The sequence below is a fragment of the Haemaphysalis longicornis genome, unplaced genomic scaffold, assembly GCF_048455015.1.
Source record: "Haemaphysalis longicornis isolate Haplotype H1 unplaced genomic scaffold, Haemaphysalis longicornis Haplotype H1 scaffold_6, whole genome shotgun sequence".
NCBI classification, from domain to species: domain Eukaryota; kingdom Metazoa; phylum Arthropoda; class Arachnida; order Ixodida; family Ixodidae; genus Haemaphysalis; species Haemaphysalis longicornis.
Genome location: NW_027526407.1, coordinates 79,703,435 through 79,728,410, shown reverse-complemented (window position 1 = coordinate 79,728,410; position 24,976 = coordinate 79,703,435). Strand labels below are relative to the sequence as shown.

At 46.4% G+C, this 24,976-nt stretch overlaps 1 protein-coding gene across 3 annotated transcripts; it reads right to left on the bottom strand.

Moving 5' to 3' along the window:
- Window positions 1–111: 111 nt before the first annotated feature.
- On the bottom strand, window positions 112–20,728 carry LOC144143559 (embryonic polarity protein dorsal-like). 3 transcript variants are annotated; one of them, XM_077675354.1, is made up of 11 exons: window positions 20,373–20,728; window positions 18,963–19,078; window positions 15,292–15,518; window positions 14,285–14,433; window positions 13,994–14,085; window positions 13,514–13,657; window positions 10,266–10,364; window positions 9,561–9,794; window positions 9,256–9,348; window positions 7,731–7,799; window positions 112–6,773 (listed from the first exon to the last, which is right to left on the bottom strand). In XM_077675354.1, the coding sequence occupies exons 2-11, from the start codon at window positions 18,991–18,993 to the stop codon at window positions 6,340–6,342; spliced, it is 1,572 nt and encodes a 523-aa protein (XP_077531480.1). In that variant the 5' UTR covers window positions 18,994–19,078; window positions 20,373–20,728; the 3' UTR covers window positions 112–6,339. The 3 variants fall into 3 exon arrangements, with proteins under 3 accessions (XP_077531480.1, XP_077531482.1, XP_077531481.1); XM_077675356.1 differs by lacking the exon at window positions 7,731–7,799; XM_077675355.1 differs by lacking the exon at window positions 18,963–19,078 and having other exon boundaries at window positions 20,373–20,716.
- Between the last annotated feature and the right edge of the window lie 4,248 nt (window positions 20,729–24,976).

Genomic DNA, 24,976 nt, shown 5'->3' with positions numbered 1-24,976 from the left:
TTCACAGCATTTGTTCACTTACCAACAAATACCACTATGACAGACCACACCAATATAGTTGACAACCGAAAGCAAAAATAAACGAGACAAGGAGTGAACTCGGCAACACAGTTTTGTAAGCATCAATCATCTGGCATTTATTAAGCGCCGCCTATGTACATCTTCACAGACACCTTCAGACAAGGGCAATAGCAGGTATTTATAGGACAGTGCTGGGCAACGGAACACACACGCACACTATGACACAGAGAAGCCAATGACCGGTGCAACAACAACCACAGGACATTCCGATAAAAGCATAAATGACATTCCTTTTTTTTTTTTTCATCAACACACTTTGTAAACAGCTGTTTAGACTTTCCTCCGAGTAACCTTTTGTACACATCTACTACAGACTCACCAGCATTCAGGTAACCAACCCTTTCAGGAGTTTCAGGGAGACGGATTGCACTGCTACTGTCACTTTGTACTCCAACGTCCGCATACCGTTGAAACAATACTACGGCTTGGTGGGAAAATGAAGTGGGGTGTGCGTGCGTGAAAAAGCACTGTGCTTGGTGAACTTTCTAAGCTAACCTACGGCTGGTAGCCTGTTACAAACTACACGCTCGCAGCGAATTAAGGGGACCCTGCAACACTTTCGATAAGCGCTTTCACTCTTTCCTTCACGTCTGGAACCACTTCGAAAGCTATAGTTATCGCCAGCACGGAGCGGCACTGCGTGATTTGCTCGTTGCACCAGATATGCCTTCCGTTTCTGGTTTGTTGTTGTGGCTTTTTTTTTTTTAAGTAGCCATCGAAAAGCATTCATTGCTGCAACTGAAGGAAAACCAGCCAACAGCCGCTACATGGCCTTAGTGACGTAATTCGAGCCGTCGAAAAGAACAACAAGATTGGGAAAGAGAGAAAAATCTTTTGAGCGAGTTTAAGTTATCTGCTGGGCATAGAGCAGTAATTTTTGGCTGAGGTACTTTGTGACCCCTTAATCGAAGCACTCGGTGTGCTGGGTGACTACGTTCTGCAAGCATTTAAGATTTCAAAAAAAAAAAAAAAAAAGTGTTGCAGGGTCCCTTTAACTATTGTCTTGGAAGTGCAACTGCACGCTTCAAATGCAAACTGCAATGGATTTCACGTGTGGAAAAAATGCACTCGTAATTCACAGCCACACCCATGTAACAGTTAATGATATCGTAGCGTTCAATGATACCTTCATGTTACAGAAAAAAAAAAAATGAACGCAGTTTCAACCTCTCTTACCCGTGGTGTACTCTGCACAGCAAAATCTCAAGAGGTAGCCAAAACACAGTTAAATCTTGTACAGATTTCACAGATCCAAACGCACGTATGTGAGCAGACGACATTGAGCTAAATTTGAGTGGCTGATCTTGCTCAAAATTATGGAAACTCAAAACCCCATAATTTAAAACTTTTTTTGCATTACTGTAACTTATTATGAAAGCTTTCCTTTCTGGGCCATTCGAAAATCTGCTCAATGCAAGTAATTGTCTTCCATCAAACTTGCAATTAATCTGGTTGTATGCACCTCCAAATGCACAATGCAAGTCCTCAATGTACACACACAGACTTGTAGCAATTCACACATTATGCCAGGACTAACAAAAAGTGCTTTACATTGGCTTGAACAACTGTTTTATGAATAAGGGTGAAACGAACTTAGCCTGCCAAAATTTATACACGTACACGATGCAAACTAGCATGCAGTTCAGATGTAAGCAAAAAATGTAAACAAAGTTGAGAACAACGATTACAACGCATTTACTCCTGTTGCATCTTCTGGGATGCAAATTATTGTCACACGGTAAGTAATTAAAATGCTCTTTTAACATGCCTGGTCCCTCCCTTTAACCCTAGCAACATTGTCTGTTGGTACACAATTCACGCGGGACACCATTTAAGGTCTTTTTTCTATTCCATTTGACTTCCCTGAAGTGCACAAACGAGTCTTAATCAACATTAGCGATGCTGTGTACACTGCAGAGTTTTATGGACAAACGAATTGTATAACGCATGCCCCGCACATTTTGCAGGCGTCTGTCTGTGTGCTGGAATAAACATGATTTGTATGCATGTTCCTTCCTTCCATGTTCATTTCCTGGGATGACGGAGATCACTACAAAACGAAAACAACGCTTGTTTTGACAAAAAGCAGTGCTGTGGTCATCCTGCCTTCTTCAGCTTTCGTTCAAATAAGTTCTGCTTCATTTCGTAGTCGTCAGATACAGCACAGCCAGGACCTCAACTCTAGCGAGACTGTGAGATGTCATTGCAATTCAAAAGACCACCTGACCAGTGGATGCTACAGCAAAATGGATAAAATACTTGGGAAATCACAAATACAGAAACCGTGCAACTTTGTCCTCAGTCAAAATGACACGAGGCAACAAATTCATCATCTCACCAGTATTTTTTTCTTCACACAAGATTACGAAACTTGGAATACGTGATACAACATCCACGGCTTATTTTTGTAGAACGTGTGCGAGACCCTATCTACACAAGGTAAAAAACAGAGAAACACGAAGCAACACTTGCTCATAAAAACATTTACAGGCTCATGTGCGCACATGCGCCTTGAAACTACACCATGGCTAGCACTGTCCCCTTGTCGAGGCAACCTGTTCAAAAGAACCAACTAAAACACAATTCACAAAAGGTATAACAAGGTGTATAGAATCTCTTGAGCAAGTAAAAAAAGTAAACAGCAAAACAACAAAACATGCGAAATGTCGACAGACAAAATGTGCATGCGTAAACATTTTTTACACCGGCGTCATTGCACAAATGAATCACTGCGTAAAATGAAGTACAAAAAAGTACGCGTACGAGTAAATACAGCGAATCTTTCCGTCCTGCGACCTGACATGGTGAGCAGTTATATATGCGGAATAGTGCGACGGCTTATTTACACAAAACTGAAAAAAAATGTAAGCGGTGCGTATGAAAAACGATGGATGCTTGTAAAAGTGCATTGATCCATTGACTGAGCACTCAAGTATTACAGCTGTACGACGGAATGTCATCACTTTGTGGCCCGAAACTAAAATGTGCACCTTCAGTAAAACATGACGCCGCTACACCGCGCAGTCGTTAAAAGTCGCACAGCGAGGGCACAAAATAAACCTTACACTAACACTGTCGGCATGGATAGCCAACGAAAGACCCACCACCATGCATTGATAGCACTCCCAGAACTAAATGCACCTTAGGGGGGAAAAAAACAAACAGTCGGGAAGGCTTGTTGTGCATATCACAGCTCTATAAAGAATACAACAAAACTTACGACACCCAGAGTTATCACTTGCGACACACAGATTGCCAACACAATGGTACAACACCTGAACTTGGACCTGAGGAATATTGCCTCAAAGAATTCCAACAGCCTAGACCTTTTAGTTCCCACCCCCTCTCCCTTATGCTTGCATTCAAAGAGAGACAGATTGGAGATTGCAATGTCCAAAGTCATGGCTCCACACAATACCACCGCTTCGAATCAATCCTGCTTGAATCAACCATAGTCACTTTTACGCTGTCTCAGCCCAGCTAATCATCCCTGCCAAACCCCCGTATTCACAAACCCAACTTAAATTAAGAGTGCAACTTTTGCCTTCTGACACACTTTTCAGCGCCTTAATGCACTTCAAGAACTAAACTTATGCTGAAAGAGTGCCTTTTTGGTAAACTTATCAGCCCAGAAAGTAATCTCTACTTAAGGAAACAAGTTTAGCTACAGTTTGTGCCGCTCAACAAAATGAAACTCGTGGCAAAAACAAAGTTACACATGTGAAAAAAGGGACGACAGTGTGAGAAAAAACTGCCCCAGCGATCACAATCTGCGCCAGTTAGTAGTGCAAGGGGCGATCAAATATCCGCTGCAACGTTAATATTAAACTTCTCTGCGGAAACTGGCCACAGACGGAGCTGGCTGATCCGAGCATTCGAAACTGCCACCACAGGGGGTGCTCTTCCCTATATTGGTGCAAAAGTCCCACCCCCATGCCATACGCAGATGGGCGTGCCTCGCGCTAGCCTAATTCGCAGGTGCCGAACCTGCTTCACAAAAGGTGCCATTGAAAAGGGCACCTTAAAGGAGCCATGCAGACAAAATACAAATTTATTTTATTCGAAAGATTTCGTGTTTTATAGTGCCCCCAGCGCTTGTTTGGCGGCAAACGATGCCGTCTTCACTAAGAAATTAATCAATTTCGGTTAAAATTTTGATTCTCCTGCTAAATCGCGCAGTTCTGTGACGTCTGCCATGAAGTCATAAGTGTGCGTATTCAAACGAACTTCCACTGCGTCATTCGGTTCTGCAGCCTTGCTTACTGTCAGACCTCCCAGATGGCGCTACCACACTCAGCCACGAACTGTCGTCCGCACCTGCATTTGCACCTGGCCTGCTTTTGTTACTCTAGAAAGTAATCGTTTCATGAGACGTGGCGTATCCATGACAAACAGGGTCACCTATGACAACGTCGCTTACACCAATCAGCCAGTGTCGTGTAAGACAACTCCAACGCAACGGACTGCTGTGCAGCTAAAACAAGCATAGTGCGCTAAGTACTAACAGCACTGCACATCGGTACTTCTATGTTTACGTGTTTTTGACAACTTTCATTGTTTACCGCACTATTCCTACTGCTGTAAAATGAATATGCATTACATTTACGCGCAAATAGCTCGCTCGGCCGGCTTATAAGCCCTGCCTAGCTTACGTTTGCTTTTGCCGGCCTCAGCCAATCACACAGCTCTTCATAATATGTCGTAGGTCCTAGTGCAGGGAATGAGCTAGTGGGTCGCATGGCCATTCCCTTCTTTCCTAATTATGTAGCTTACTTGAGCGAAGTGTGCGTTAAAAGTGGTGTCATTGTGATTCCAACGAGGCAATCCATCAAATGAACCAAACTTGTGTTTTGTCTGCATGGCCCCTTAACGAAGCTGTCCAAAATGAACGCTGCCCTTCGTACCCTTACGAAAAACTGCCGTACGGCACCAGTTAAGTTTGCTTTCTGAATACAGCGGCGAGTCTCAAGCCACATTACACTCTCAGACCAACGTGCTCTAACATGACGAAAGAATTCCGTCACTCCAGCCTGTCTACGCCTACTGTCGTTATTTCGCGTGGCATTTGGGTAAAAATGTAAATTTGAGCCAAAGTAATGGATGGCCAACTATTAAAACACCCCTCAGAATAAAAAGCCCTCCGCAAGTCCACTGGGTCTTACTGACACAAACATTCACGTCGTCTGGTGAGCTGTTCATAAAACATCCTCACGTCATATTGCGTCAACAAGTAGAGTAACAATCTGTTTACATAAAACGTTTCACACCGTCGGCACAAACATTTCTTCCGCTAAAGGAAGGACACTCAAACAAGCAAGACAGAACACGCAAACAGAGTGAGAACAGCAATGTAGATGGGCATGCCCGCGATATCAACAGGGGAAGATGAAAATAAAACTGTCGGCTCTTGTGGTAGGACCCGAATTTCGCCCCACACGGCTCAAAATAGTTCATTGCTGCTAAAACGATCAAGCCTGGAGCCTTGCATGATAAAAATACGTCCGGCTAAAAATAGAAACCCCTCAGTGGAAAAAGCTCTATCTTGGATCGAACCGGCTGAGGTCTCTTTAAAAGTACCACAATTTCAGAATGAGTGTGTGCTGTTTTTTTTTTTCTTTTTGCCCGCGTTGGAATGCGGCCACAATGTGTAGAAACTCAGCTATCAATCTGAGGCACAGCAGAAGGGTGACCTTGGCACCAACGCTGCAATGTAATGCTAGTTTTTTTTTTCTTGCTGTGCAATGTTTTTAAAACAGGGCTGACATCATTATTCCTCATTACCATCATCATCATCATCTTCCGATAGGTGCCTACAGCAAGATGAAGGCCTCTAATAATAACTTGTAGCTGTTCTTCATTTTCCAGCCCAGAGCAGTTCCGGGGCAGCGCAGAACTACACCGCAACAGAAATTACAGGGGAAAAAAAAAAAAAATACTAAGCTTCTCTGGAGCAGTTGTGAGCAGTCCGAAATGGCAAATAAAAGGGGCTTCCTATTCCGCTGATGCGAAATGGAGAGGGCGCACTGAACAGGGGCAAGTTCCCCATCCTGTTAACGGAACTAACTTGATGATGATGATAGCGGCAACAATGATCACAATGGGAGCACTGATGTCCCCGTCATACACACTGGCAATCCAACGACGATCAAGCCAATTGTGATGATGAAAACTAGGCCTAGGTGATGCGATGTCGAGACCCCCACACAAGCGCCGACAGTGTTCTAAAAAAAAAAAAGACTTTCCGAGAGGGAGCCGACATTAAGACGGCTCCGTCTTGAAAGCGCGCCCGTTGTTGCCACCCCCGCCGAGGTCGTTCAGGAGTCCGCCCCCGCCCCCCCGGCCGTCCTCCATGCCGAGGTTGGAGTCGCCGCCAATGTTGTTACCGCTGTCGAAGAGGCTGGCGGACAGGTTGACCAGCGACAGGTTGGGGGCGCCGGCAAGGTCGCTGATGTTCATGTTGAGGTCGCCCGAGCTCAGGGCGATGTCGTTGGGGTCGATGCCCAGGTCGAGGCTGTCCAGCTTCTCGGCCGTCTCGACCACCTCGGGCTCGAAGGCCGGCGCCACGTCGCCCCGGTACTGCGCCGGGTTGAGGGGGGTCAGCTGCGCCATGGCGGCCGTTCCCACCTGCTGGGCCATGGCGTGCTGCTGCATCGCCGTCGCCGCCGCAATGGCCTCCGGAATCGGACTGCGACCTGACGGGTGGTAGACAGGCCGAGGGCGTAAGCAAGGCAGGCACTTCAAAGTGCGCTAAAGTAAACTACCGCATTCTCTTAATGCGTAGCATTCTTGGTCAACTAACCACACAACCCCGACCGCGCAACGAACGCCCTCAGTCTGCACAAAAATGCCTAATTGGAGGAGTAAACGCACTTAAACGCGTTATTAGCTGAAATTGGTCGATCGAAATTGGGAGAAAACTGGTCGATCGAAATTTTAAAAAGAAATAGAAAAACAGAAAACCCACAAATATGACCTTACGAAATCAAAGATATGAAGTTTATACACTCCCCCCAAAAATAAAAATGTCCGGAAAATGAAACACAAATAAAAAAATTGCGAAAACGGACCAACTGTACGCTTAGCATAATTTTTTTAAACACGAAAGTTAGACTTCACTTCGCTTTCCGAGCCTTCATTCAACAATAGAACGTCCACTTTGATTGTTTAATTAGGGTTTTCTAAAAACCCTAAATATGATGATGTCTGTTATACAGTGCACCGTCAACACATTTGATGCCCCCGGTCTTTACCAAAGTCTTTACCCCAATCTTTACCCCAATCTTCCCCGTCCCACTTTACAACAGCAAGCACTGCAACGACAAGGCAGCAATATCTGTCTGCATTTTCACTGTTGTAACCATGGAACATTGAATTTGCAAACTTTGAACGTAATATGCACCAAGGTAAGCTAAATTGTTCCTAGTTCCAATTGCCCATCTAAACAGGACGACTCCGTACACGAATTCTATGCCACTAAATGTTTTCCTGCTTACCGCATCACAAACCAGGTAATAAACTCTGCGACAAAACAGGCGCCTAAACAGTGCACCAATCTTCAACCGAAAACAAAATGAAAGAGCAGATCGGGAGCTAAGTGAAGGGTCAAACGAAAGGACAAGAGACAAAAAGAAAAGAAGAGTTGCTCTCACCACCAGTCTCAGGCCTGGCCTGAGTTCTGACCGCCTGGCGCATAGTTCTAGGCACGGACATCACTGGGACTACAGGGCGCATTCAAGAGCCGTGCGAGAAACCAGGAGGAGGAGGAGGTGGGGGGAGAAACGGCAGGCAGGAAGGTGTGGGGAAGAGAAAAAAAACAAAAGGTACCGGGTGAGGGAAACTGTGCAAACGGCATCTCCCTAGGAGACGTGCATGCTAGCTAGCACCCTCTACTTAAAGGAGCCATGAAGACAAAATACAAGTTGGGTTGATTAGAAAGACTGCTTAGTCCCGATAACAATGATACCAATATCATCGCAATCTTCGAACAAATAACGGAGATATGAAAGAAAACGTGTGAAGCCGTGGCAACCCCCTAGCCAATTTCCCGCAGCTTTTCTATCACGTCACGGAACCTTGTTTGTGCCATTGGCGGCCGCCTAACTGACCTGTCGCGACGACACATGACTGGACGTCTGTAATGGGGCCTCTAGTTCCATTTGACCACATCACTTGAATGCCAACGTGCAGTTAACGCACTGAAAATTATGTTTTATTGTTGGCCCGTATAACGTCATTCTTGCTAATAACACGTCACTGTGTCGCAAAATTTGAAAGTTTTTAAATACTTCTTGCTTTTTTTTTTCGTAAAAAACATCTTTTCTGGCTCTAATGGTGCTGAGTTAATAGACTGAATCCTAGTTCTTTCAAATTAAACGAATTTGTCTTTTCTCTTCATGGCTCCTTTAAGCAAGCATGCAAGAACTTGTAGGCACAGTAAACAGCCTCTTAGTGCAACAGACATAAGGAAAGAAATCCCAGTTCGAGCATTATGAAAGACAAAAACTGCACTGCGAAAAAAAAAAAAAAAAAAAAAAAAAAAACGGAATGCAGAATCAAAACGGTGTTCTCAATGCTTTCCCTGGCAAATGCTATTTCGTGCTTTGACCGCACTCACAATTAAACATGCTTTGCATGTGTTCAGACTCTTTCTAAACGAATGGCAAATTCCAGCAGAGCTCACTCAAACAAGAGGCGGCAAGTTTTATTCTCTAAACGCAATGCCTCTGCAAGTGTTGCTATCAATTAACGGATTTCAGTCAAACGGAAGAGTTTGCGAGTTTCATCACACACCCCTCGTTCCCCTGTACATTACGCAGAGTTAACTTAGTTGCAAGTAAAGATGGTCCTGTGGTTCAAATGTTCCACTAATTTTTTATGTCAAAACCTGAGTGAAGGCTTGTTGCCACTTCCGTACATCGCCTATTAAAAAAAACTGTCCCACTTCCCTTCCCATGCGCATAGTGCCACTGCCCAAAAACAAAAACTGCCAGTGACACCCGAAAAACGTACTCGCAGAAAGAAGTTCAGCAGTGTAACATTTAGCCCAGAGGCAGATAAAGCCCAACCACGCCTGTCAATTTTCTTTGTCCGAAGACAGGTGTACCCAAGCGAAACGAATATCCAATCAGCAAAGAAGGAAGCTCTTCAGCAGACCGTAAAAACGTCGGTACATACCTGCAGCGGCGCCCAGAAGGATGCCCTCCTGGAAGTACCGGTCAAAGTATCCCTCGCCGATCTTGCGTTTCTTGCGTTCAATCGCCTCAGGATCTGCACAAGAGACAAGGAATGTGTAATCCCAGACAGGACCCCAGAGGAGGGGGGGGAGAGAGAGAGAGAGAGAGAGAGAGAGAGAGAGAGAGAGAGAGAGAGAGAGAGAGAGAGAGAGAGAGAGAGAGAGAGAGAGAGAGAGAGAGAGAGAGAGAGAGAGAGAGAGAGAGAGAGAGAGAGAGAGAGAGAGAGAGAGAGAGAGAGAGACTCACCCCTCTCGTTGGGGTGCAGGGTGAAGGCCCGGGGCTCGCTGAGGGCCCCGTCCGAGGGCCGCCGCAGCTGCAGGTGCACGTCGACGGGCAGGTCGGCCGCCAGGGGCTCCCGGTAGCGGGGCGTGCGGAAGCAGATGGCCACTTGCTTGTGGACCCCGTTGGGCAGCAGCTCCGCCCGCTCCTTCCACAACGTCTGGCCCTCGCGCTCCTCCTCGAACCACACCTCGATGTCGTCTGCGGTGGGGGATACAAGGAGGGGGAAGACTTCAGTCTCGGAGGACAGAGAACAGGGACGAAGCAAGACGAAGCAACTGTTGTCCGTCCCTTCCTTTGTCGTGCCGATTCGCACGCCAGCTGCATCACAGCCTGCCCTATCTTTCTCCCCTGACACTCTGACCACACCGAAACACACGTAGCAGCCACCTAACATGACAGGCCCTATGGCAATGCAAGCAAGTAGAGGCACAAACAGGGTATTTATCTTTAACACCTCTTTCCAACAGCATTTCAAAAGACAGAATGAGCGAGTTTGAGGGGACTATCTTGCACAAAAGGAAACTGTCTGGCTTCCAGAGAGAACAACGGGGGAAGCTTTATAGGCAAAAGCAAGTGCAGGACATTTTCCATCCCCGTTTGTAATTGGACAGCACTTGAAGCTTTCTTTGGAATGTTGACGTAAGAAGAAAAAGCCGACAAGCCACTCACCCTTGGCGACCTTGTCGCAGAGAAGGATCATCTCCAGGCCCCCCGACATTGGCGCACACGTGTGGCTCAGCTTGGTGATGGTCAGGTCAGACATGGCCTCTGTGAGGGAGCAAAAAAAAAAACGCAGGCCATTTTTTTAGTTTCAGAGATCACACAAGTCATCGGGAGGAGCAACACACCATCCTAGTTGCCTCCCCTCCGCGATTGCAAGGTAGGTGCCAGCAGCAAACAAGACACAATACCCATTCCTTCTGTTCGCTGTCTGCTAATTGCGCTTACCCCTCCATTATTAGTAGTATGCCGCAATTCATGCTTGCACTTTACACGACACAAACCGACAGACCAAATGGGATTTGTGTTACAGTACGTAACACGGTTCCCGGCTCAGCAACCAGTCATGGAATTCCACCCCAAACGAGTGCACGCGTTATCACCGTTCAAAGGGTAAACTTCACGTGCAGAGTCGAAGGGGATCAGAAAACAGGCCTGGCTTTGTATACGGCAGACGGCAGAACTCACGGTGACATTCCGCAAAACAAGACGTTTGCTTGCACTTTTTCTATCGAACAGCAGTTTCCGTGTGTGCGAAGCAGAAAATAGCTGTTTTTAGTCGCCCGTCACGGGTTGTGAGAGTTGACGACTACATAACGAGAGCATGTAAGAAGGTATAATTCATGCTAGACCATCCTCCCCAAGCAAAGCCAACCCCAAAGTTCACGGGCAAAAATGAGTAATTACCTCACAACAAAGGCAAACCAAATTAACTCTTTCACTCCGGCGCCATAGGTAATCGGAAGCCGGCTTCCGATGATTTCAAATCTCCCGCAAAATCTAAAACCCGCGCTCCACAGACAACTATCGCCACCTGGTGTGTTCATTGGCAACTTCTCTTTCAATTTCGGTTTCGTTTGTTTATGTGTCTCGTGTGGTGGCGGCGTAGCAAGAGAAATTTGAACCGAAGGGGGAGGGGAGGAGGAGGAAAAATGGCGTCGGGTTCACGCCGCGCTCCGCACAGTCGGACTGCTGTAGCAAGCACTTCGCCAGCTCCTGCTGTCGATTTTTCTGATTCCAGCAGCAGTGAGGGGTCAAGCAACGATGTGGGATATTAAGATTTCAGTTTGGACGACGAAGCTCCGGTTCAGGTGCCTCGCACTTCAACGAGCGCTGGCAGGTAATTTCGTTGCGACTCCGCGCTGTATTTATAAACAAAACGTGCTTCTTATCTGACGACTGCGGTTTTACTTTTGTGTTTAGGGTCTCAACAACGTACGGCCAGGATATTTTGCCAAATGCACCGTGCCGCATCGCGCTATCACCTTCAAGATAACCTGGCGCTCGTGTCAGATTAGCGCTGCAGGGCGATGTGCGACGCTTCTTGAGAGCGCTGGATTTCTTTTTCTTGTTTTTACCACCGAACTGATAAGGCTTTTGTGCGAGAACACAAAAGAATATGCTTGGATGCACATTTTACAGAGACTCACTCACCCTTCAGTGCCTTCGCAGCGTGGCACAGCCGTCAGTTCCGCTAGGTTGACGGGCCCTCAAAAATCCAAAACTTGGTGTACACTGTTGATTTATATATTGAATCATAGCCAAGAAACACAGGAACAATTTGTATATCTTAAAATTCCTGAAATAATTTTTAGTCTCGGTAAAATTGTCGATTTGTGTTTTTCGTATACTTTTCTTGGGGACTTTTTTCTGATTACTTGACAAATAAACTAAGTAATTGTACCTTTAACAAAACTGCTGCTTTGTGTTTGGAAGAGCAATCTATGAGCTACAATTTCATGCATACCAAGGCTGTGTCCAGCAGCTCAAGAGAAAAAAAAAACGTTTTGTGGAAGCACTCAAAATCGGCCGTTTTTCCGCAGTAACGAAAGAGTTAACAAGCGAGGGCAAAGTGACCAAGACCCTGCTTGTTAAACACATGCAGCTACGCTCGTCAAAAATGGTCGACTAAATTGAAGGTCACCTTTGAACTGCAACCTGTCGTGCTAATATTATTCTGTTTTCTATCTGTTTGCGATGTGACACAAAACAGTCCACTGACTTTTGGTCATTTTTCATTGATTGTGGTGCAGCGGCCGGCACTGGTAAACAAAACCGTGCAAATGCGACACAAATAAGACCAAAGCGATGGTGGTGAAGGCGCGCGTAGTATCTACGGCCTTCCAGCTAAGCAAAAACCAACTTACATCATCGCCACTCATAGCCTTGACAAAACCGAAACCAAAACGAGCCTGAAACATCGTGTTTTCATGTCAGTCACATCAGGCGGCGCAGGACGGCGCTGATAAACAAGTTTGGCACTATAGGGGCGGTTCGGCACAGGCAAACAAGTTTGGCGCTAAATGGTGCAGCTGTTCCACTCCTGCCTCTGTGAAATGAATTGACTGGGTTTCTGCTCGAGAGAATTGATGCGCCCAAAGCCCCAAAGCACGATGTTAGGCCTAACACACAATGCTTAGGCTCGAAATTCGGTACAGTAGAACATCGTGTAAACGAAGTAGTATCCCTACAGTAATTTAGTTCATTATATCCAATATTCATTGTAACAGCAGAGTTAAAAATCGGCTCAAACCAAACGGCAATCTGGCTCCCGCAATATTCCTTGTTACAAAAACGCATTATTTTAACAAGCTTCAAAGCTACTATAAACAAGGTAATTTTTACCTTTCTCCTTGTGGCATTTCAAGCTCAATGAACCCGAACGTGAAACGGGAAGTACAACAAAACAAAGTTTACTTGACAAAAGAGGCCTGTCTTTTTTTGAGAAAGGATGTGGGCTTCGTCTGGTGGCTATTCACAGCACTGAGTAGAACAAAGTTTTCCACAGTGTCCACAAACAAAAGGGTCTTTCCTGCTTCTGCAGTTTCGGATGCCAGGAGTTTTTCCAAGTACCTTCTCAGCCTACTGGTCAAATGTGTCTTCCCTATATCCGATATTGCAAGTGGCTCGCACCATTTCCATTCCGTTATAAAAGAATAAGTGCCATTGCAATAAAGCGTGAGCAACTGAAGTTCATACTTAGTCCATTATAGCTGATAATTCGCTATATCAGAGTTCATTATAACGAGTTTCAACTGTAATCTTAACATTCAGCATAACGACGTGTCAAAAACCACAATTTTCGAACATCCAGTTGCAAGCACCAGTTGATGGCGTTAGACCTGTAAACGCGACGTTAGGCCTAATGCCGCTGGCCTAAGATGGCCACATTGAATGATGAAGACCCCCCCACTCACTCCGGTCGTAGATGATGTCCGAGACCACGGGGTGGAGGGGAATGGTGAACTTCCCCGGCTGCGAGCCCTCGAGGAAGACCTGGAAGCACAGCCGGACGGCGTTGAGGTCTATGCTGGCCGCCTGGTCCTTGTGGCCAAACCCATCTGCAAGCGACAGCGCCGCCTTCCGGCTTAGACATCCACCTCACAAACACACTTCAGCTACACACATTGGAGCCACAATCTTTTCCAAAAGCGAAAACGTGGAAACCCTTGGTCAGCTCTCCTGTGATCAACCACCCAACAGTACTCCGACAGACAGCTTCAAGAAGCCAACACCTTTGAACACCACACAACAGCCCTACCCCTAAACACTAAGCACTGGCGAATGTGCGCAACTCGGCAAGAGCAAAGCAAAAGGCAATACTGCAACGAAGGAAAAATGCCCCTCCAGGACAAGAGATATATCCCGTTCAGCACCAGCATCCCACGGACACTCACTCCGGAAAGGGTCCACCCGGATGGTCTCCCGCTGGACCAGGTTCTGCTCCACGTCCCTCCGCTTGACACACTGGATGCCCAAACTCGTGAAGCTGTGCAAGGGTAGAGAAAGAGAACAACGGTCAGTCAGCCTGGCAACATGGGGAAGAGAGAGAGAGAGAGAGAGAGAGAGAGAGAGAGAGAGAGAGAGAGAGAGAGAGAGAGAGAGAGAGAGAGAGAGAGAGAGAGAGAGAGAGAGAGAGAGAGAGAGAGAGAGAGAGAGAGAGAGGGCATCTAGCACTTCTCACTCACGTGCAGGTCATGTCCGGCTTGAGGTGCTGTGTGCAGATGCCGTTCTTGCAGCCCTCCTTGCCCACCAGGTTGTGCGGGTGCACCCGGTAGGGCTGGTCCTTGGTCACGCACGACACCACCACCACCGCGGGCTTCTGCACGTTCATCACCTGCACAGGAGGAAGGGGAGAAAAAAAGGTCATGACAGTTGCAAATGAAGAAGAGGGGAAAGCGGACAGGGGCACGCGGCGCATTCTCATAATTAGGATAAGTGGTGTGAGCACATGGAATAAAGAAGCACGTATCGCTCCGCCTAGAGCTCTGGGCCTTTGAGTCGCGCTAGCTTCCGCGACAGTGACTATGGGGTTTAATGCACCGTAACTACCCAGGTTACGAGGCATGCCGTAGTGGAGGGCTCCGGATTACGTTTGACCCCCTGGGGATCTTTAACGTGCGCTGAAATCTTGAACACACGAGCGGTTCTTGCTTTTCGCCTTTATTTGAAAAACGGCCGCCACGGGTGGTAATCAAACCCGCGTCCTTGGGCTCAGCACCACAATGCCTTAGCCGCTGAGCCACTGTGGCGGGTGACGGGACAAAAGAAGGCTCTTGCTATCAGCAGAAAGAAAGTGGAACTGTGCATGCTCACATTACGCACACAGAGTGACCTAGCTAGAAGTGAAGAACATTCACTGCCTGTGAGGACTTTCTCTCTCTCTTTCTCACGAAAGATTACGCCACTGTCACCAAACAGAAATGAAGGTAATCAGCCTCTAGTACACCATTAAGTGCAATCATCCTGCAGTTTTAAATTTAAATTGAGATTTTTTCAAATTTTGGGAGTTTCAAAGCACTGAAGCTACCTCTGGGCTGTTAGGCGCTCCGTAGTGGAGGGCTCCAGATTAATTCCGATCCCCTGGGAACCCTTAATGTGCACCAATATCTCGACACCGGGCATTTCTACTTTCCGCCTGCCCCTTCGCAAGGCAGGGTGAAGGTGTCTCGCCGCCGCCACCGTCAGCACGCACCTTGATAGTGGGGTAGGTCTTGTTCTCGGCGGTGCTGCTGACCCCGACCAGGGTGCCCGGGTACCGGCCCTCGCACTGGTACCGGAACCGCAAGGCCCGCGACGCGGGCTGCTCCAGGATGACCACATGCGGCTGCTGCTGGTTCGGGGCTGGCAGCCGCTGATCCAGGGTCATGTAGCTGGGCGGCGCTTCCGACGCGGCCGCCATGTGCCGCTCTATCACCTCCGCTGTTTGTGCAACACAGGAAAGGGAAGAGACGCCGTCTGGCTCTTTTCCTCTAGGGAGTGACATCTGCACAACCATCTGCCCAGCCATGGCAGCAGCCACAGAACCGTACAAACATCTTGACATCCGTCAGGATGTCAAGCGACAGCCGTAGAAATGTCCGTAGGACCATTTATTTATTTTTTCTTTAGAACACTGCCAGTGTCTGGTGCGACCACAGCAACATCCAAAGAAACATTTTGACACCCGTAAGGATGTCAAGCAACAACTTGACAGATCTAGATATCTCAGTAAGGACGATATACAACGGTCAAGACGTCGTCGTCGTCATCATCATCATCCTGTCTACCTCTCTCCTCTCCAATAGATCTCCAATTATCCCGGTCCTGTGTTAACTGCGGCCAATTCATCCCTGCAAACTTCTCGATCTCATCTGCCCATCTAACTTTCTGCCGCCCCCTGCCACGCTTGCCTTCTCTAGGAATGCATTCTGTTACCCGTAATGACCAACAGTTCTCTTGCCTTCACATTACATGCCCTGCCCCCATCCATTTCTTCTTCTTAATTTTTACTGCGCTGTCCTTAACACGCGTTTGTTCCCTGACCCACTCCGCTCTCTTCTTGTCCCTTAATGTTACACCTATCATCTTCCGCTCCATTGCCCACTGAGTCGTCCTCCATTTAAGTTGAACTTTCTTAGTGGGCTGCCCCGTAGGTGAGTACCGGTAAGGTGCACCCGTCATACACTTTTCTCTTCAGGGACAAGGGTAGGCTGCCACTCATTATCTGAGAATGCCTGCCGAATGCACTCCATTCCATTCTCCAAATTATCTCGGCCTCATGGTTCAGATCCTGCCTCATGGTTGAGATCCAGGGTCACTACTTGGTCTGAGTAGATTTATTCACTTACCACTTCCCCTGCCTCACCACCTAACTCTAAACTACCAGACATACAGGTGAACTAATCAAAAGCCGAACTTGTTGGCACACACTTCACTGTGACCTAAACAACAGCATGCTTGAACTTGAGGTTCTCGAATATCCCAACAGCTTCCTCTCGAGTTACTTAGAGACACCGAAAACGAACAATCTGCCATCAGCTAGATTCCCCAAGGAAGTGTGCGTTATAGACGATTCTGAAATAAATTATATCCAGCTCCAGTTGATAAATCCATAAAATTAGGTACACTTGGTAGGAAGTTTTTGTGTGTTCATTGAAACCTGAAAAATCCTAATTTAAACCAAACTAGACAGAGCATTTGACTTCATTTGCACTCAACTTGAGAAGGTGTAAAAGGCCTCATATGCAAGCCAATTTCACCAGGCTTGAAAGTATTTACTGACCTTTAGAATAAAAATCTGACTAAATTAATTGAGGCGAAAAACAAGCTCCAACTGCAACACTTGTGGCACTATCAAGACATAAGGATGAGACCAAGAATAAAATGATGACTTTTGCAACCTTCCAGACATAAAAATTTTTACTTGGCCACTGTTTTGTGGAGACTGTATACGCCGTTAGACAATTATTCAATATCTCCACACAGTAGCCGACCGATTTTTCGGACCTGGAGAGGACCGAAAAGTAGTCCGAATAAAAGAGCAGTCCAAAAAATCCGTGAGCCATTACTCCTACGGGACAACTGGCAGTTTCTCAGAAAAGTCCGAAATATCCAGCAAGTCCGAATTTTCGGAGTCCGAAAAAACGGTCGGCTACTTTATACGACAACACTTGCTACATTTCACTTTAAAGTCAGCCCAAGCAAGCCTTTTCTTAGAGGTTCTGTGACGAAGTTGCTGCGAGCCAGATCTCAGCTTCATCGGCACTTTTCAAGGCACAACACGTGTAAAACATGAGCGACGAACAAAGACCTTGGCCTCTGATAAGGCCTTCATCAGACAAAAGAAAAGAACTGCGAAACAGCAGGCGTTGTTCACTGCACATATGCGCATTTTTTCTGCCGCCTGCTCAGCCTCAAATGCGCACTTACAAGTATGCACAGCTGATAGACATAATTCCAACCTGTGAAGCCTACAAATGCCTCTGCACAGATGACATTGTTTTTAAGCGGACATTTAAACTACACAAGTTTACCGAGTGCTCATCATCGGCATGGTATATAGACCTTTTCAACTTTTTCGTCCTGGAAGCTGCCATTTTATCAGTGGGCTGTGCTAGCGGACCTGTAATTGGCGCAGTCGACAGGAATATCCAACTGCGCATGCGCAACACAGCCCAGGACATGTCCTGATTGTATGAAAGATTAACGCATGAAAAGGTTTATACAGGAACCAAAACTGTGGCTTTGCACCCCCATTCGATAACTCGAGGCGACAAATCTTATTTATTTGATTACTCGTATGAAACAGCCAATGGTGACTGAAAATCCCGCCGATTGGCTATGTTAGTAGACTGGCAAGACACTCAATGTGCTTAAACCATCCGTGCATTGTTGGAGTGCAGTTGCCTCCCAGTGTTTCCAACAACGTAAAAGTTTCAGAACATGGGGACTAGCTCACATGAGATTATAGAAGGCTTTCACACAATGAAAAGCAAAATATAGGTGATTAGTGTCCCCCCCCCCTTGTATGCATTGTTGAGAGATAAGGAGCTCTTGCGCTGCAATATAGTGCCTTAATCTGTCTGCTAATTGCTGTCTGCAGGTTTATAGGTTCCTCAACACTAATTATTAAGGTGAACGGTGACAACAGCTGATGTAGTTGACTGAGATCTATTTACAAATGTGGTTTCTCTCCCAATCGTTTTGTTTTTACAACTTGTGAGTTAGTGCGGTGTTGATTTTTTTAGTTATCCTCATGTATTAGAGACTGTATGCAGTACTGCCAAGTGCCAACACAAATGTTCGAATGTTGCAGATGGGTCGAATGAGATAGAGCACAGCAGAATGAGGAGTTGTCCAAAGGAACGAATTATGTGGCACGATTTTGGGGGTAGGGTCGTAAGCAGTATCAGCGCATTCTAAAGCCGCTTGGAGGACAAAAACTCTGTTAGGGATGTTGTAGTAAGTAATATCAAGCCTAGCCTTATGCTCAATAACTTGCTTCGGGTCTACTCCAAATGCATTCTGTTCTTTGGCTGTGACCACGAAACTGCAAAAAGCTTCCCGACACGGAGGCTACAAAACACCCACAAGCAGTGGTTCAGCCAACTAGGAGTTGCAAGCGATTCTGCAACATCAGCAGTTCACCCCCACCTAACTTTACGGCTCAAGACAAATTTTCCACTTAGCAACAGAATTTTTTTTCATGTGGAAGCAAATTAAGTTCCCTTGATTTTCCCTCCTACAAGGCAGTTGTCATCTACTAAACTCATCAAATGATTGACGTTTCAATTAACACACATACGCACACACTGCACAGACACCAATGAACCAGTGTATGAGTTAGGAAGCAGTGAAAGTGTTAGCAGGGTTAGTAAGCCTTACCCACATCATCAAGGCTGACATCAGTTTGCATGTTAGTGGGCGTGCCAAGCGCAACGCATGCGAAAGACAGAAGCGAAGAGGGGACGGGGCAGCCCCTTCGAACCCGGGGTCACGACCTTTGATAGAAAGGGTCAAGAGGAAAGAGAGAGCGAGAAGAGAGAGAGAGAGAGCAAGAGAACCTGAATGCACTGGCAGTGAAAGTCGCGTAGTCGCAGAGCAATAAAGTACATTTATCACTCGTAGTAACGAAAACGCTTTATTTGAAGCATTGCACGGTCCAAGCTGCAGTTCATGCAGAGCAAATCCCAACCACTTGTAACAAAATACCGCTTATACCGAAGTACCGCTTATAGCGAACTTAATTCGCTGTCCCGCGGATTTCGTTACGAGTGTTCGCTGTATCTTGTTTCACCGAACGCTGAGCCCCCACATAAACTCTGGTAAAGGAAAGTCGAAGAATCGCAAGAGTGAACGCGCATCGCGACATTTAAAAGCTTAACGTCAAAATTACGCGATCAAGGTGCTCAAAACAGAGCTCGCAGATTCAATAAAAAATTTTAAGAACATGCCGCGTCCACCGAGGCTTTAAGCACGCACCGCTACATTTTCCTCGAACGCATTTACTGTAAGCGGCGGGGGCATAATTTGAATGATGGTATAGATACGCTGATAAACGGGCAGCTAAACGACAACTGAGCCGATCGTCATTGAAAACTTCAGAAATCAGTCACGAAGGTTCAGTGACGACCTACCTTCCCTCAAATTGTTCTGCGGCCGAAGGGTTGCAGACGGCATCATTATTACGGTAGCATGAAGAATCGGAGAATGGTTGTTACGGTGACTGTTGTCACAAATACCTTTCAGTTACTAGGACACATAAAAACGACATAGGCCGTCTGTCAGCCAGCTTTCAGAGCTCTCTGGCGGAAACAGCCAGCTACCGACACTCGGAAAATAGCAAGATTCAACTCGTTTTGGTGACCACGATGATTCGATTCCCGCCAGTTAAGTCGATAACGAGGCTTCGAGTTGGCACTTTTAAAAACTTCCGGGCAAGGTTAGGCGATCTAAGCACAGCGCCGACAAAATCCGCGTCCGCAACGTAATGACGGGTACGGAGTTAGCTCCGTCAGTTTCGGCGTGACCACCGGACAGCCAGCGGCCGCTCAAAACACGGTGTCAAGGAACTCCTCAAGGCAACAACGCAGTTTACGCGATCGCCGAAGCAGGTAGCCTCCACCGAGGCGTCTCTCAGCACGCGCTACCAGCTATGCCGTTCTCGGCCTGCTCATACTCGACTAACAGGGGGAAAAGTTATCGGTTTCTAGCGTGATAGCGTGACGTATTTAGGCCTACACGGTTGTTTGGAGCCCGCCTACGATAGGCGACGTCGTCTCTCGATGAGCTTACCCTTCGAGTCGAGTCGGCGATCAAGCCTATCCGTCCGAGTTGCCCAAAGGTCTCTACGGAAGGCGCATTCAGACGAGTGACGTGTTTTTCCTCGGCGGAGATTGTAGATTCCGTCAACCGGACGTCGGATTGATCACGTCCCCTTCGGTACTGGTCACGTAACACTGCAGCAGATCGCCATAGTCGTCTTGAGACGCCGACAGGACAACTTTTGGCTGAATGACTCACGTTATTCCCAAACTAATAAACAATACAAAACTGGCATGCGCCGCGAGTATCGGACAATCCGTCGCCGTTGGATTTCCAGGAAAAAACTTCGCGAGCCTGTCGCCGATTGGCTGGTGAAAGCGATGGTCGCGCTCCAAGCGGTTGAAACGTTAAACTGGTTGAAGAGCGCTTGTGCGCCAGAACGTAGCGGGTGGTTGATCAGGCTTTTGGTTGTGCTGTAGCTGATAACAGCTATTACACTGGTTCGTAAACAGCAGAAAGAGCAATGAAAATTTGTCCTTGAATGATACGCTGACGCATAGTGCGTGAAACGGCTCGTGCAGCCGCTAAAGTAGCGCTTTCGGACGAGGGAAGTTTTGACGGGCGCCGCCATTTGCATCCTCCTCAAAACTGGAAGTGCGCCTCCTCCGTACTTGACGTCAATGAATACAAGTTCTTACGCTTACGCCTTTACTTCCTTGGGTTTTTCGCACTCGGAAGAGGAGGGACGCTCGAAATGAGAATTAGCGAGTCGTTTACCTGCCCAACGCGCCGCCGTAGCCGGGGTTTTCCGGAGACGTAGTGGAAATAGCTCGGAATACTTATCAGCCCGTTCTAAAAAAAGACGCGTGGTGAAATCTTCGATTCTAAATCCGCGTCACGCCGCACGTGCGTTGCGCGTCACTGCGGTGAGAACACAGACCTGTTGAAAAGCTTGCGAAGTTTGCTTGCAAGCAAGCGTTGGTAAACCAACCATTGCTGTTATTGATAACAGTATGTTGTTAACAATCTTGCATAACCAACAGCAAGGGCGGATTTGTATGCGTTCGCCTGCCGGGTTCCCCCTTCCTCGTCTGAACAGCAATGCCTCACCAAGAACATTTCGATAGAGAAGTTGGCTGAAGTGAATCTGGCCAAGAAGTTTACGCTATCAGATGATGGGTGTAGTCTGTTATAATTCCATTAACTAGTTCTATTCAGCGCCTTAAAAAATTTCAAATGCATACACACACACAAACATATTTTATCAAACTTCGTAAGCGGTACTATATACCATCCACATTTGTTGCAAACATTCAACGCCTTAAAAAATTTTCAAATGCCTACACACACACACAAACATATTTTATCAAACTTCCTAAGTGGTACTATACCATCAACTTTTGTTATAAATTGGCCTCGGTAATTCTGTTTTATTGCTTTGTTTCATAGACCTTGGAGGTGCAGTACATATAAAAATTTTGTCACATTTAAGGGTAAGGCCTATTATTTGAATTATTTGTGTTCCGTAAGGCTTAATATTGGCCTAGAAGATTTTACAAAGGGTGTACATACTTTGAAGGAACCTCCTACATGTGCGAAGGGTTCGCGAGCCGGATCCAGCCGAGCGAAGCGGCGCCGACACGGAAGAAACAGAAATCATCGGTTTTATTCCGGGACAGCGAAACAAAAATGACATGAGTAGAAACAGCAGCTCGTAACATATACGGTCATGTAAACAATGCGACACTGAAAAAACGCACTGCACCGATTCTGCATAAAAACTCCGGCTGCGGAGATTCCTACCGGAAAAAGACATCCCCCTCGCGAGGGGCACGATCAAATGCACAGCATTTCCGAGGGGGTGCGCCGGCAAGTCGTATCTCTCGATCGCGGGACCCGTGTCGCCATCTTTTGGAGGCCCGGGACAACTTGTGGCGCTTTCGAAACAAACGAGAAATGAGTGAAGGATATAAGGCGCGTTCGGTGCATCGAAATCTGTGTCGGTTCCGTGGCGCGGTCGGTAGTGCGCCGGGCACCTTGCGTTCCGCCCGCGGCGTCATGGGCTCGAAACCGGGCGCCGGAAACTGTTATTTCTGTTATAGTGTAGTGGCCTGGCTGCGGACTACGACAAGACGCGCATGCGGACTACGACAAGGCACGCCAACGCCGCGTGACATTGTGAGTTACTAAAATGCTATGCATTTAAAAGCTGTATATTTTGGCTTTTGTTTAGATTAAGTAACCAGTGGAATTAATGAGTTGGCTGTCTGTGGGATACAATAAAAGAAAATAACACCTGATCTACACATGTGCACGTCCACTTTTCTTCCAGGCACCTCCAACTTAACTCTAACTTTACCAAAACACACATAACACAGCTAACAAACGCAGCTTTGCTAGCACGCCACGTATAAAAATATGTGCAGTAAAATTCCATAAGAACGTCCCCTCTCGAAGTTCGACACCAACCCCAAACATCACACATGCCCTAAAAACCGTGTTTCGGTGCCTTCCAAAGCCTGGGAAGCTCTCATTGCATCAACATCCATTGATTCCTTTAGAAAAACCTTCAGTGATCCACCTGACGCAAACACCACCACTGTATTTTCACACATATAACTTACACCAATCACTAGCAAATCTTAGGAGTAAGGTAGGGGTGAGAGAAATATGCAAGTTTTGCCCTAAAACGCAGCTTTACCGCACTGTGCCATGATTCACGAATCATCACCAGCGGCCATTGATATTATCTAGCCACCACTCATAAGTGTATTATTGTGAAAAGCAAAAATAAAATGAAATTTGAATGTTCAGAATTCATCCCACGCCATTATATCTTTATTGTGAGCGCACTTACCATTCGAAGGCCAGATGCCATGGTGCAGTGTTGAATTTAAAAGGGTAACAGGGGTCGCTCCCAGCACAAGCAAGAGGGAAACACCTTGCTGCAAAGCAATATGTTCTTATGGCAGCATTTTCTCCCCGGCTATGTGTAGTTGAAAATAGTTTGATAGCCATGTTAATTGATATTGGGATAAACATGACATACAGTTGAACCTCATTATAATGAACACTAATATAGCGAATTACCAGCTATAGCAAACTAAATACAGACTTTGGTTGGTCACGCTTTATTTCAACGACACTTATTCTTTTATAATGAAACTGTAACCGTGACAGCCACGCGATATCAGATATAATGAAGAAATATTTGACCAGGAGGCTGAGAAGGTAATTTGAAAAAACCCCCTATGCCTAAACTGCAAAGGTTTTATATAAAGGCTCTTTTGTTCGTGGACACTGTGGAAAACTTCATCCTGCTCAGTGCTGCGAGTAGCCACCAGACGAAGATCACATCCTTATTCAAATAAATAAGGACGCAGTCCTGTTTTGTCAAGTGAACTCTGTTCTGTTGTAATTTCACGTACGCATGTTCTGGTTGGTTCATTGAGCTCGAAATGCAACGAGGAGAAAGGTAAGGGTTACCTTGTGTACGTGGGTTCGAAGCCTCAAAAAAAGCAGTTTTGTATCGATTATTTTTGTGCGAGCCAGATTGTCAATTTGTTAGAGCCGATTTTCACCTCTTCTGTTATAACGAATATCGGTTATAACAAACTAATTTGCTGTCCCGATACTACTTCGTTAAAACGAGGTTCAACTGTATTTGCATGGTGCTCCTTTTTTAATGCAGATTGAAGGTAAATGGTGCTAGTCATATGTGGGAATATATACATACATTTTTTTTCAGTTTCTTTGGGCAACATGGGGGTGTGGGTTGCTTGCAGGGGCAAGAGTTATGTGTGTGAAAATTGGGTAACCAGACTTCGAACAAATGAGAACATACTTTTCCTCCGGTTTAATTCGGACGGACGGGGCAATGTAAAAGTAAAACTTTGAGAGAGCACAAGGTCAAACACTATTTAGTGATGATGAATGAGAAAACAAAAATACACATGAATGTACTGCAGATGTGTTGAATGTAACCACTTTTTCAGCAGTTTTTGCATAAACTTTAACCACCCTGTATTCTGAACGTGCATGTCAGTACCTTGTGTGGGTATTCTTTTGTAACTTTACAGTAGATAGGAGGGATAAACTTATAGGTAAGAGGGAAGACAGTGTCGAACCGGTTGAGGGGTACAGAACATTGCAAGGAGGCAACGTTGCTATGTCAGATAACAAGAAAATAATGAGATACTGGACAAGGTCACAAAAATTCATGACACACAGAGAGCCTTGCACTGATAATCTTCACAGAATTTTGCTCAAACTTGTAATCCACTGGAACCCTACCTAAGAACCACCTAAAACAGCCCTCAGTTCAAGTCTGTGGCCATGTGGCTTACACAGACGTAACGAGTGCCTGCCTGGGCACTGCAAACTTTGCGCACAGACAAATGACATCTTTGTGTATATCACAAGTAAAGTAAGCTGACAAGGAGGCCTGCCGGCTTTTGAAGAGGAAACACTTTGTCAAGGCTGCAATCAACCGCAGTCGCTGCAAGATGGCTTCCTCATGCTTGCTTAGCCCAGGTGCCAGGCTGCACCAGTCCAGACAGACAGCTCTGTCCAGTCCAGACAGAGAGAGGAATTGACAGAGCTGGACTACAGCAGACACAGTCGCTTTGCCAGCT